Here is a 14,284-nt window from a genome sequence, read left to right on the forward strand (position 1 = left end):
TAAGAAACCATCTTTGCCTATGTCAAAGAATGCTTTATCCTATTTTATCAGACTGTTAATACGAGAAGCTCATTCCCATCTGAATGAGGAAGACCAAGCTTTGCTGAAGGTAAGGACACACGAAGTAGAGCTGTCGCAACTTCCGTGGCCTTTAAACAAAATAGATCTCTGCAAAGTATAATCGACGCAACCTATTGGAAAAGCAAGTCAGTGTTCGCGTCTTTTTATCTTATGAATGTCCAGTCTCTTTACGAGAACTGCTACACTCTGGGACCATTCGTAGCAACGAGTGCAGTAGTGGGTGAGGGCTCAACCACTACAATTCCCTAATTCCATATCCTTTTTAATCTTTCTCTTGAAATGTTTTATTATTGTTTTTGGGTTGTCCGGAAGGCTAAGAAGCCTTTCGCATCCTACTTGATTTGGCGGGTGGTCAAAGTCATTTCTTGAGAAGTGCCTAGATTAGAGGTTTTGATGAGGTCCTGTTGTATGGGTTGCAACCCTTGATACTTCAGATCCTAGGGGTCGCTCAGCATCCTAAGAGGATCGCGAGGCTCCGTAAGGAAGACGTACTTAAAAAGGCAGAGTAATTGTTCAAGTCGACTTCCTTACCAGGTACTTATTTATTTTATGTTTGTTATTTTGAATAACTGCTAAAATGAAATACAAAATACTTAGCTCATAATAATGTAAACAAGTAATGCTGGTCTCTACCCACCCCCCTGGGTGTGAATCAGCTTATATAATCACCGGCTAAGTTTAATATTGAAAAATGTTATTTTTAATAAAATAAATTTTTGAATATACTTACCCGGTGATTATATATTAAAGGACCCTCCCTTCCTCCCCAATAGAGACCCAGTGGACCGAGGAAAAATTGGTTCTGTGTTTACATTGAGTACTGAGTACCTGCTCGACAGATGGCGCTGTTGATGTACACCCCCTACCTGCATAGCGATCGCTGGCGTATTTTGAACGTAGAGTTTTTCTGTCGGGCAGCAGAGCTGCAGCTTATATAATCACCGGGTAAGTATATTCAAAAATTTATTTTATTAATAAAAATAACATTTTTCGTGACTCCACAAACCTGGGGTCTTTCTTTATGTTATACTTCCCACCTCACAAGGTCTAGGTTAAGGTAAAAGTGGTTACTGGTTGATCTGACAGTAGGCTAAGGCATTCTTGCTGTCTGCTAGTAACTACCGACATATTGTGATTTTAAAAGCCGAGTTTTCCAGCTTTGCTGAAATGATACTCCTATTCAATGACTTGGGTTTGTATATCTAGGAAAAATACAAAATACTTTTAAAATTTGTTTTTTTCCTTTGTCAAAACCACTTTATTATTATTATTATTATTATTATTATTATTATTATTATTATTATTATTATTATTATTATTATCATCATCATTATCATAAATACTATTTATTACCAGCATCATTGGAAAGTACATATATCTTATAGAAAATCTAAATGTAATAACGCTCTCAACTCAATGATGAAATCATCTCATAAAATATGGGGTGTAAGATGTACTTTACTGATAATCCATAAATCATTAGTCTTATCCAGAGTAGACTATGGTAGCTCAATACTGTATATGGATCCGGATATTCTATGAAATTTGTAGATCCAATACACATTTTAGCTTAGCCTTGAGACTTTAGTGGAATATTTAGATCGTCCCAAAATTGCTCAATTGTTTGTGAAAACGGTGAGCCACTGTCATTTCATCCAAATTTTGTAACAATGCAAAGTTCTTTGAAGATCCTATCTACCAGTTCTCCAACAATGAAGCTCTTCAACCAAAGTGATGTATTTTTAAACAATCGTGAACCTCCATTTCCAATTTGAGCAGATAGGCTATTACAATCTACCAGCATCAGGATTAACCATTTATTTTTATTTCACCTTGGATCATGAAGAAAACAAGAATATGCTCCCATGTCTTTTATTTATCAAATAAATTAGATTATACTTTGAATAACTGTAAACAACATGCCTTGAACATATTTAGAGGAAAGTTCCTTACTATGCTATACTGTATATACTCCATAGCTCTAAATCTTTGACGGATGCTGGTATTGCTGCATTACTCTCAGACAAAGAAAGTTGTTTTTCATTACCTACTAAAGCATCCGGAACCATCAGCCATTCTGCTAGAAATGAACTTTGTTAAAAGAATTGAGGCTTGAGTGAATCTGAAATTTGTCAGTCATTCTGATTCGAGAAGTGCTATAGAAGCCCTTAAAGGTTACACATACACACACACACACACACACACTCTCTCTCTCTCTCTCTCTCTCTCTCTCTCTCTCTCTCTCTCTCTCTCTCTCTCTCTCTCTCTCTCTCTCTCTCTCTCATACAAACTGGTACAGTATTACAAATTCTATTCGTAGGGGGTAAATATTGAAATACTGCATGTCGGATTCTTGTCCACATTGAAGCAGTTGATAAATGAAAAAGTAGATGCCTTTGTTAAATCGGCAATAAATTTACCACATTTTGGCATTAAACTCCCTGTTAAGGATTATGCTGTTACAATAAAGCATTTCATAATAACTACTGTATGTGGAAAAAAAAATCAGAAAATAATAAAAACATCAAACCAATTGTTTCCTCGTGAGAATCTTCAGACCAGTAAGACTAAAAAGAACTGAAGTCATTTTATCGATAGATTGACCCCTTACGTTTTTAATGTGTACAACTCATGACAGTCCACGAGTGTAATGATTGTGACACAATTTTATTCATAAAGTATGTTTTATGCAAATGCAGTCGTTAAAAGACAAAATTATTTTTTTTTTTGCTAAGACATTTTATTGTATTCTAAGAGTTTATGTTTTTAAGGATCGTAGGTTTAATGAATTAAATTTAAATTGCTATTCATAGCAGATTTTTATCATTTTTTTTTATTACTTGGATTTAATATATATTATATTATTCCATCCCAAATTTATTCAGTCCACCTCTGTAAGAGTCAAGTTCGACTCAGTAGTCTGGATAGTCTCCTCCCTTTTAATATATAATGAAATGTGGCATTCTTTAAAGTAGATTGACTGTACTGAACTAAATCATAGTAGAAAGGCATCATGGTACTGGAATGATCTGCATTTGCCAGAAAATTAAGTAACACTAATGAAACCTAATTGATACCAATGATATTGGATTAAAGTAGGAAAATGTATCAAAACTACTGTATTTAGGTTGCAATGCATTAGTTTGTACCAAATTCATTACATTTTATGAAAAAAATGCAGTAGGTTAATGTATATTGTGATATATATTTTGGGTTATTGGTTTTTGTATGGCTACAGTTATGTGAAAGAGAAATTGCAATAGTATTTTACAATGCAACCACATACAACATCTCATTTCCAGTTAGCCAATTGCACAAATTTTGGTTATCATCACTTGAGGATTTCTCTTTCAATCTTATTTACTGTATTATGAAAGATATCGTATTCAGTGTACAAAGAAGAGGTAGTGTTGATAAAATTTAAGATATTGCATATGGTTATAATTGCAATGCCCGTTAATTAAATCTCCTCAAACCACCTCTTGGTGCTGGGTCGTTTGGTGTAGGTGCAGCGTAAGCATCATATGGCCTAGATGCATCTCTTCCATTATAGTGGTTCTCCTTTTGGGGGCCCTCAGGTGTAGAGTAGTAATTATCCCTGCTAGAACTTGGCCTGGAATAGTAGTTATCACCTGCTGAGGTGCTTGGTTTAGGTTCGTGCCTGGGATCCCTGTCATACTCTGACCTGGAATAGTTTGTGGAGCTTGGAACAGCTTGAGAATTCTTAGATTTTAAAGGTTTGGCATAGAGATCATCTACTGGTATTTCTTCTCGGCGCCTATAGGGATCTTTAGGTGGAGGTGTAGGCTTGTTGAAAGGTTTAAGAGGGTAGGCGTCGTTTCTGGGCTTTGCAGGTTCATCATCTTCATAAGCCATATTGTCATGATCATGAAGGAATCCATCAATAGGTACATTTTCTTCTTGTACCTACGGACAAAAATTCATGCTATAAGCACTTGTTCTGACATATTAATTTTTAGGTATTCCTTTTTGGGGATTGCAAGATTCATTTATTCATAAAATATAAAAAGTGTGGTAAGATTATTCATGAATATGGAAACAAACAAGATATTTAATAAGTCATAACAAGAAAAACTGTTTTGTTATTTTGAGTTTCTGTTTTGAAATCAGTGTGATACACGGCTTATTTTTTATAGAAGTCCAATAAAAATATTAATATTTCGGTAGTCTTTTCAAACAATTTTTTTATGCAAAAGGTTCTTCATAAGCACGAGGAGAAACTAGGAATAAAGTATAAGAAATGTAATGGAAAAGAGAAATGTGCTAAACAAAATGTCATTCATTAAAAAACCGAAAAAAAAAAAAAACAGAAAATCTAGCAATATTTAGCAATAATGAAATATAATTTCAAAAGGTAACTAGAATAAAGAATACTTTGATTTACCTTTTCCCTGACTGAGATGGTTGCTAGATTTTCTTTCAATGAAGAGTTATCTGTTACATAACTTAGATTTGTCAGGCAAGTTTTAAAGTGCTCTAATTTCTTTTAAGGTACACTAGTCACTTTTTGAAATTTCACATTTAGAAAATGTTCATTTGCATTTTTCTTGTAAATTGTTTGAAATTTTGAACTATATCATTGTAAATTGCGAGTTTTAGATTTTATTATGTTTCATTTTTTTTATATAGTAGTGTACAGTACAGTACTATCATCTATCAGTGATAATTTAATATAATAACCTTACTTTATATAATTCAGTTAATCCCATCGCCATGTTTATATCAGCAACATATTCATTATCAAATTTAAGGTAAAACTTATTATCGTCAAGAATTTTGTAATGATAATTGTAACTTGACAGCAATGTCTTAACTAAGCTCATGCATTGATGGAATATTCGCCGTTCTCCTATATTCAGAGATCAATCATATTTGTTTACATTATGAAAAATAAGATTTCCGGTGTCTTCAAAGGTATGAAACATAAAAACGGATTTTGACGTAGGAAAAATCTATTTTTGGGTGAGATAGCCATGTCATTTTGATGGAAGTTCCTTCGGGCAGCTTCCTACTGTATAATATTTCTGTGAGTGATATTACAAGAGAATTACCGTCAGGTATCACAGGGTTCTAACCCCCGGAACGACTATCCTAAGATATCGTGTATAATCAGGGACGTATCCGTAGATAACCATAGATATCTGCACCCCAAACAGACTTAACCTAGTCTAGGAATCTAAGGAGGAGGATAGGTGAGGAGCCGTTACATATCCTTTCCCTTCATAGTACTACTCGTCTCTGATAAACTCATTCCAATTTTCGTAGCTTACCTAAGCGTTCGTTATTTTGTCAGGTGATAAATAATGTTCATAAAAGCAACACAGTACATCTTTAACCTTTTGCCGAGAATTATTTAAATTTTAGATTTTCGAGGCAAGAAATTGATTATTAGGTGTATTTAAAGCGACTGGTTGTCTTAGCTCATTCCCAAACGTATAGAATAAACAATTCCAATTGGGTCTCATCATTCTACTTTTAACATTACTTGTTATTGTTGAACTGGTTGAAAGAACGAGAACTATATTTATCCACCCTTTTGTTTATTATTTTGATAAAGAATCTACTGAGAATGTCATTTAAGTTACAAAGAATGTCAGATAAGTCATTAAAAACGTTATAAACCAGCCATGGCGAAGGTTTGATGGAGGGATGTGTATGTATGAAGAAATACCTTATTTCACAAATTTTTCAAGTTTGCTTCTGGTTTAATTTTTTTCTTTCATTTTTACAAGCCATCAACCTCAATGGGTTCTTTTTTATTATAGTTATGATGGGCTACTTAATTGGAGTGAATAATTAGATCCTATTTGTTGATTCAATGGTAATGTTTGGCAGTGTTGATGGCTTACAAGATATTGAGATTAAATGGAATTAGATTCTGTTTTGAGAATACATTGATCTGAAGTTGAAAGGAATCGGACTGTGTACATTTCTTCATATTTTTAATGAAACAAAAATTATATTTTTATTAACCTTTGGACGGACAGATGTGCTGACATAAAAGGACATAAAATGACCAACCTGAATGACACATTTTTTAACAACTCACTTCTTGTAATAAAAATGGATATAAATTATAAGTAAATTTCAATTGATTTTATAATGATAAAAATAGTAAGGTTACAATTTCATTTATATGTTTTGGGATGAATGTACACTGATGTCTATTTTGATAAGTATAAAATAAGATAATACAAATAATTATTAACCTTACCTCTTTGTATGCCTTGTTGTTTGGTTTCTTGCTTTTTCTGCCTTTAATGATAGCATAAGCTAAACCAACAATGAGAGAAATAATGATAAGCCCTCCTAATGTGCCGAAAACTGCTGTAAATATGACTCCATTCGACAGATCATTGATTTCATCCTCAACTACTTTTTTGGCTTCATCTGCTTTCTGGAAAAAAATTTGACATTACTTCTCCTAGTTTTGAAATAGACTTTGTCACTTTATCTTGTCGATTCTAGAAAGAAATTTATCAATATGTCGGGAATTTCGACCCGATCAATCGAAATTCCCGCCATTTGACTCCGCCTACGACTACGTCAAATTGGAGGGAGAGGAGAAACTCGCGGGCGAATGAATGTAGTTCCAGACGTGAACGTTTAGAGCCAAAAAGGGAAACCGCCTGGTAGCAAGGCACTGAGACTAATAAAATCAATTGCTGGTAATTTAAGATTAGGAAAAATAACGTCATTCTGTTGTAACATGTTAAAAAAATCCAATGTAGAAATTTAGGTTCAGGGCAAATTGCGCCAAAAAGGTGACGTCGGGGGTTGCAAGGATAGCTCGTCCTCTTTGATCCAACGTCCCCAACCGAAGTAAGTCCCCTCTAATTGTTATCTCTCCTCTCTACCTTGTCTACCAGGTTGGTTGTAGTAGAAGTTTGTGTGCAAGACGTTTAGTTTTTATATCGCAGTTTAGTGTAGAGATCCTTGTGATTGGGGATCTGAATCCTGAGTTAAATAAGAATAGGGATATTTGGTGTGTGATTCGTTGTGTATTGAATTCGAATTGGCACTATTTTCAGTTTGTTAATGAGTCCGGTGTGGACTTTGTGCTTGAAGAGCACATGCTACATTACCTAGGGTCAGTCTTGTTTTTCAGTAAAGTCTTGTGAATGCTTTAGAATGTTGTTTGTCTTTATCAGAGTTTATTTTTGTAATAAAATTGTAAATTTTATCGCCGTATTTTAGTTAAATCCTGGAAAGTTTAGGGAAACTTTGCCTCTTCAAGGCCTTGCGATCCGCCCAGTACATCGGGCAGATTTAATTAACTGGTGAAAATCACAACATTTGGTCCTTCGAACCGGATCGCAAGCGCTTCCCAGAGCCGGACAGGACTAATTTAAAATATGAGCTTTTGAGAGAGAGAGAGACTAACAATTAAGGTCCTCTACGTCCCGATGTGCGATCGCCCACGTGGGTCAGTTCTTTGAGTCCCTTCTTAACGTTAAATTATCCTTTTTTACTTGCCTTGTCCAACCCCCCCAAACGTAAAGTAAAGTAATTAAGATGGCTGTGTCCACGATCGTGCATATCGAGGCGTCGATGGGCCTACTGGAGGATTTGCTAAGCGAAACGCAAAGGGCACTGATTGAGACCTACTCCGAGTCCGTTTACCAGAATTTGGTAACGGAGTTGCAGGCAGAGGTCCGACAGCTTAAAGAGTTGTACAAAAACCAGAGAGTTAAGTTAGAGTCTAGTATCGAAGCCCGAATTAGGCATATGTTAGGTGAAGCGACACGCGCTTCCACACTATTGTACAATAGAATAGATAAAGTGAAAGGCCCTTCAACGGGGAATGTTGCCCTCCCCAGGTTGAAGCCGCTGCCTCTCCCCACGTTTGAAGGGGAAGTGCAAGAGTACGCATCGTACCGTGAATTATTCACGATCCACGTGGATCGAAGAGCGGATTTAGACGAAGTGTCTAAATTCACGTATTTATTGGGGACGTTGGGCAAGGAGCCGCTCAGGATTATCAAATCCCTGAGTGTAACCGCCGCGAACTATAGAGTAGCATTAGATTTATTAGATAAGCAGTATGGCAACGTGCACCAAACGCTCGTGATTCTGCACCGCAAGTTAGCAAACATCTTTGTGCCGTCACTAAACCCAGTAGAATTAAAAAGGTTCCGTTTTGAGTTAACTATCATTATTGAGCAAATCAAAAGACTTAGTACCAATGACTTAGGCCAGGGCATGGTCATGAGCCTCATTAATCAAAAATTGTCAGAGGGAAAACTATACCGCAAGGTGGTAGAGCATTTGAGGAAATGCGACTATACGTTGGACGAGTTTTTTGAGGCAATAGATTTCATAGTAAGAATGTTAGAAGACGATGCATTGCAGAGAGGCGACAGTCTTGAGAGTGACAAAAGACCAGACAGTAGTGTAAGACCGAAAACCCATCCCATCCACCAAAATTCCTGCCCATTTTGTAGCGAACGGCACCCGCCTCACGGATGTCGCCAAGTGACAGACGTAGCTGCTAGACGTCGCATTTTACTAAAAAGGGGTCTTTGTTTCAATTGCACGAAATCAGGCCATCGTAGCGATAAATGTCCCGTATCAAATTCCTGTAGAAACTGTAATGCTAAGCACCACACTGCGATTTGCGACGCGGGTAGACCGCAGTCAATCCCTAGTCATAGTAATAGTCAATCAACAACGTCCCGCCCCGTAGTAAATGCGACGCCTGCACAGAACCAAAATGCCCCCCGTCCGTCTAAGGTTAAAGTAGAATCTAAGCCGTGCACGAGCGCAAAGATCGCGCAGAGGTCTGATGTGGACCTCCCATGCACTATCTTGCCAACAGCCATGGCAGGTATTCAACAAAGGCAAGGTAGTAAGCGAGTCCGCCTATTTCTCGACTCAGGAAGCCAGAGGAGCTTCATCTCTGCAAAAATTGCCCGTCAATTAGGCCTACCGGTGGTAGGAAGAGTATCCTTGAATATAGCTCCATTTGGTTCCGAGGAAATAAGCGGCCAATACGATGTAGTAAGTTGCAGGGTTGAAATGGGGAAAAGAATCGTGCGTATGAAATTGGTGGCACACGAACACGTGGACGTCCCGATACATAACGTGGGTTATGTTAAAGTCAGACAGCATCTGTTGACCAAGGGAGTCACGTTAGCCGATCCAGCAAACCAATCAGATACCATGAAGAACGTTCACATATTAGTTGGGGCTGATTATTTTAGCTATTTTGTCATAGGTGTAGAAAAAGTAGATGGGATAAATCTTTTCTTAACGCATAATGGTATGTCCCCGTACGGGAAGGTGCCACAGTGGCTGTTCCAAGGGGAAAGGGTCGAACAAGTAAGAACGTTGAGAGTGTGCAGAATCACGGACGAGCCATATCTGTATGATGTAGATGAGTGGTGGCGATTAGACCGTGTTGGTATCGCCCCATCTGAGCAATACACTGTTCGCGAGGCCGAGGCCGTGCGAAAGGTATCGCAAAGCGTTGTACGAAAACCTGAGGGATATCAGGTTAGCCTACCATTTGGATCGGATGCTAGGCCAGAAACCAATTATCGTAACGCTATGGCGCAGTTAGAGTCGTTGCAGACAAAATTCAAAAAGGATAGGGAATATCTTGAACAATATCAGGGAGTGATAGATAAGTATCTCGAAGCAGGTTTTATATCAGAAGTGAAAAATCCCGTAGTGGAAGGTTATTACATGCCACACTTTGGTGTTAAGAAAGACAGCCGTACCACCCCCCTTAGAATCGTGTTCAATGCCTCTGCCAAGTCACAAGGTTGCAAGTCCTTGAATGAATGTCTTTTACCTGGGCCCAATTTGGTAGAAGTAGCATACAGTTTAATTATAAGGTTTAGGTTGAATCGATATGCCATGTTAGCCGACATAAGTAAAGCATTCCATCGTGTTTTGTTAGATCCTCGTGATGCCAAATATACACGATTTCTGTGGCGCAAGGCAGCTGGTCGAGCGCTTACCTTCGCCTTTAGAGTCGTGGTGTTCGGCATCACAGCTAGTCCATTTTTGCTACAGCAAATATTAAATTGTCATTTTAAAGAGGAAGGGCGCCCAGATTTAGTAAAATCTTTTTATGTTGATAATTATCTGGCCACGTTTGAAGATATAGAACATATGAGGCAAGAGCATGAGTCTGTTCATAACATCTTAAAAAGGGCGGGTATGCCCTTAGAAGGGTGGGCCAGCAATCACTTGGCCTTCGATAGCGAGAGACAGTGGAATGAGCCTGTGAGTGTGAACGTGCTCGGGCTGCGATGGGCCCGGGACGTGGACAGATTGTGTGTGAAAGAAAGCAAAAGGATCTGTGAGTTGGGGGAGGGATGGGTACCCACGAAGCGTAGGGTACTTTCCCTATTAGTCTCCATATATGATCCGATAGGTTTGATAAGCCCATTATTTGTAAGGGGAAAGCTTTTCCTTCAACAACTATGGGAGGATAATGTAGGTTGGGATGATGTTTTAGCAAAAGAGAGGGCTAAAGAGGCAAGTGAATTGTTGAATGATTTGAAAGCGGTGAGCGACATCACCTTTCAAAGATCAATAGGAAAAAAAGGCTTACAACTTCATGTGTTCACCGATGCCAGCAGTAAGGCATATGGAGCAGTAGCATATACTAGGGACGAACGCAATCGGGTAAGTCTGGTAACAAGTAAAACCCGGATCACTCCGAAAGGGATGAGCAAGCTGACGATCCCTAAGCTAGAGTTGCTGGCCTTGTTGTTAGGCAGCAGACTAGCAAGAACGCTCAAGGATCTGATCGAGCCACGGGAAATAGTAATGTGGACCGACAGTAAGGTAACGTTGGCATGGGTAGCATCGCCCGATGCCAGGTCTAATAAAAATGTGTTTGTTTCTAACAGAGTGGCGGAAATTAATTTTATTCAGCAGGTTTGTAGTTTCAGTCTGAACCATGTCCCTAGTCAGCAGAACCCTGCCGATATCCTATCCCGAGGCGCAACGGCTCAACAATTGCAAGCTAACCCCCTGTGGAGGAACGGTCCAGAATTTCTCAGGACCACGGGAAGGCCTGTTCCTTGCGAGGAGGAAGATTTACTACATCAAACTCACGTAGTAGCGGCGGTGCAGGAGTTGAGGGAGGAGATGTGTCCTACCCCCCCAGGCGAGATTTGGGACGTCCTGAAGAGGGAAGTAGGGTTCCAATTCTTGTTACGAGTAGCCAGACTAGTTTTAAAGTTTGCTAAGATAGAACGGCATCCGTTCAGTATTGTTGTAAAATTAGAGCAAAAACATTATTTGCCTACTGTTTATGCCTACTTAGAGGGCGGAGTCAGACCCCCTCGTGAAGTTGCTAATTTTGCTAGACAATTGAATTTAGTTTTGGTAGATAATCTCATCTGCACCAGGGGACGAGTGTCCCATGTAGGAGAAACTGATCATTTGATTCTCTTGCCAGCCAAAGGGCATTTGGTTAGGATGTATCTAAATTATTTACATCAGTTACATTTGCATTGTGGGGTGAATACTCTAATAGGTATCTTTCGACAGAAATGTTGGGTGGCGGGTCTACGTTCCATTGCGAAGCGAACCGTGCGGCAATGCCCTGAATGCAAGCTGGCCTTCCAGCCTCTAACGAGACAGCTACCACCACCCCCCCTGCCAAAGGAAAGGATCACCCTCACAAAACCGTTCACGGCGGTCGGAGTGGACCACACAGCAGCCATACACACGGAAACACGGCCAGGGTATATACTTATCGTAACTTGCATGGCCAGCAGAGCCGTGTACCTTGACTTCTGTCCCTCTTTGGAAGCAGAAGAATTCGTGTTGGCACTTAGACGGTTTAGCGCCACCCACGGTGCCCCACAGCTCATCATGTCCGATAACCATCAAACCTTCAAGGCTGCCAGCCACCTCCTGCAGGGACTTTATGAAGAGGATGAAGTCCAGCAGTTCCTGAGGAAAACTGGCATAAAGTGGCGGTTTCAGACGCCCCGTGCACCTTGGAAAGGTGGGTTCTTCGAGCGTTTGATAGGAGTAACGAAACGGACCCTCCAGATAGCCCTCGGAAAGAAGTACCTGCCGGACGCCCACGTGCTAACCCTCGTGAAAGAAGCAGAAGCAGTGGTGAATAATCGACCGCTCATGTACAGCGGTGACGAGCGCGAGGATGAAGTCCTCACCCCCTCCCATTTGATAAGAGGACACCAAGTCCACCTCATGGCCCCCGATCTTACCGGACGACCATCTGAACGCAACCTTCACCTCTCGGAAGCTACGTGATCGTTACGTAAGATTGACAGATTCGCTCAAAGCCTTTAGGGAACGCTGGAGAAAGGAATACTTGAGTGCCTTGAGGGCCCGGCACGACAGTCGGCCCGGGGAACCCTCCAAGCTGCACCCCGGAGACATCGTGCTAGTGAAGCAGGACAATAAGAAGAGAGCGACTTGGCCACTGGGACGTGTCGTGGAGACGTATCCTGACGACAACGGAGTCGTACGCTCGGCGAAAGTGTTGTTTGAGGGTGTTGAATCGCTGCGAGCTGTCAGCCACCTGGTTCCCCTAGAAATAGCCCCCTCTGAGGATGACCATGAAGGAGACGACGGCGATGACGGAGAAGAGGGTGCGAACAGTTCGACAGCCGGAATGCCAGGGATAGCGGAGACGTCTGGGAACGACCAGGATATGGCAACAGCTACGACATCTCAACAACCAGCCACAGGAACGAACGACAACGACGAGGAAGGTGAGAACTATGCAGTTAGTGAAAGAAGTGAAAATGAAAATGAAACAGAGCAGACGAACGCACAAGGACGTTCTGCACGCCCATTGAGAAGGGCTGCCGTGAAACAGCGAGAACTAATGGACTGTCTACTGAAAGGTGACGATATATAGAAAGTAGCTGCAAACTGTAAGTGAAAAGGGGGCGTGTTCTATCTGGAAGGTAGGGAGGGTGGAGTTTGTGAGGTGTGCGTGAATCTGCGGAGGTTGGAAGTGCTTAGGGGTGGAGTACGGGGACGGGATGGTCTCTCGTGCGTACAGACCGAGCGTTGCACAGAACCTGCCCCTCCCTCTTGTACTCCATTAAGTAACGGCCTGCATGTAGCAGCGCTATAGAAGTCTCGATTATTGTGAGTTGAGACAGACTGAATTTGAATTGTCATATGTATTTCTGCCATTTTTTGAATTGTCTTAGGCCCATTGCCTAATTGTCGTTGCACTTGAATTATTATGATTGTATTTCTGCCATTTTTTTGAATTGTCTTAGGCCCATTGCCTAATTGTCGTTGCACTTGACTTATTATGATTGCATTTCTACCATTTCTTGAATTGTCTTAGGCCCATTGCCTAATTGCTTGCCAATTGAATTGTAAAATGTGTACATTATCACTTATTTCTGCTGTTCCTTATGTGTATTACACGAGTGCTTTAGAATTGCTAGGCCCATTGCCTGTTTTGATCTGTTATATGACTGTATATTATTGATTGTGTTTATTACCCCGGGGTAACATTGCTGTTTTATATTGTGCGTACTCTGTTGGAGTCGTTGCGGAGCGCTACGCAGCGAGCCTAACAGAGTCTCGGAGTAAGCCACTCCCCTCACCCCGAGTCTAGCTCCATCCAATTGACCGACGTTTCATCACTCCTTATTTTGGGGCGTGGAGGATGTCGGGAATTTCGACCCGATCAATCGAAATTCCCGCCATTTGACTCCGCCTACGACTACGTCAAATTGGAGGGAGAGGAGAAACTCGCGGGCGAATGAATGTAGTTCCAGACGTGAACGTTTAGAGCCAAAAAGGGAAACCGCCTGGTAGCAAGGCACTGAGACTAATAAAATCAATTGCTGGTAATTTAAGATTAGGAAAAATAACGTCATTCTGTTGTAACATGTTAAAAAAATCCAATGTAGAAATTTAGGTTCAGGGCAAATTGCGCCAAAAAGGTGACGTCGGGGGTTGCAAGGATAGCTCGTCCTCTTTGATCCAACGTCCCCAACCGAAGTAAGTCCCCTCTAATTGTTATCTCTCCTCTCTACCTTGTCTACCAGGTTGGTTGTAGTAGAAGTTTGTGTGCAAGACGTTTAGTTTTTATATCGCAGTTTAGTGTAGAGATCCTTGTGATTGGGGATCTGAATCCTGAGTTAAATAAGAATAGGGATATTTGGTGTGTGATTCGTTGTGTATTGAATTCGAATTGGCACTATTTTCAGTTTGT

At 40.3% G+C, this 14,284-nt stretch overlaps 1 protein-coding gene across 1 annotated transcript in view; it reads right to left on the reverse strand.

The window, feature by feature from the left end:
- Positions 1-2,261: 2,261 nt before the first annotated feature.
- The window catches only part of LOC137627759 (uncharacterized), a 40,655-nt gene continuing 28,632 nt past the window's right edge, over positions 2,262-14,284 (reverse strand). The window contains exons 4-5 of the mRNA XM_068359053.1: positions 6,317-6,499; positions 2,262-4,008 (exon numbers count right to left, since the gene is read on the reverse strand). Of these exons, the coding sequence (XP_068215154.1) occupies positions 3,538-4,008; positions 6,317-6,499 (654 nt within the window). The 3' untranslated portion in view covers positions 2,262-3,537. The remainder of the gene's footprint in view (positions 4,009-6,316; positions 6,500-14,284) is intronic.

This window comes from Palaemon carinicauda, chromosome 35 (genome assembly GCF_036898095.1).
Source record: "Palaemon carinicauda isolate YSFRI2023 chromosome 35, ASM3689809v2, whole genome shotgun sequence".
NCBI lineage: Eukaryota > Metazoa > Arthropoda > Malacostraca > Decapoda > Palaemonidae > Palaemon > Palaemon carinicauda.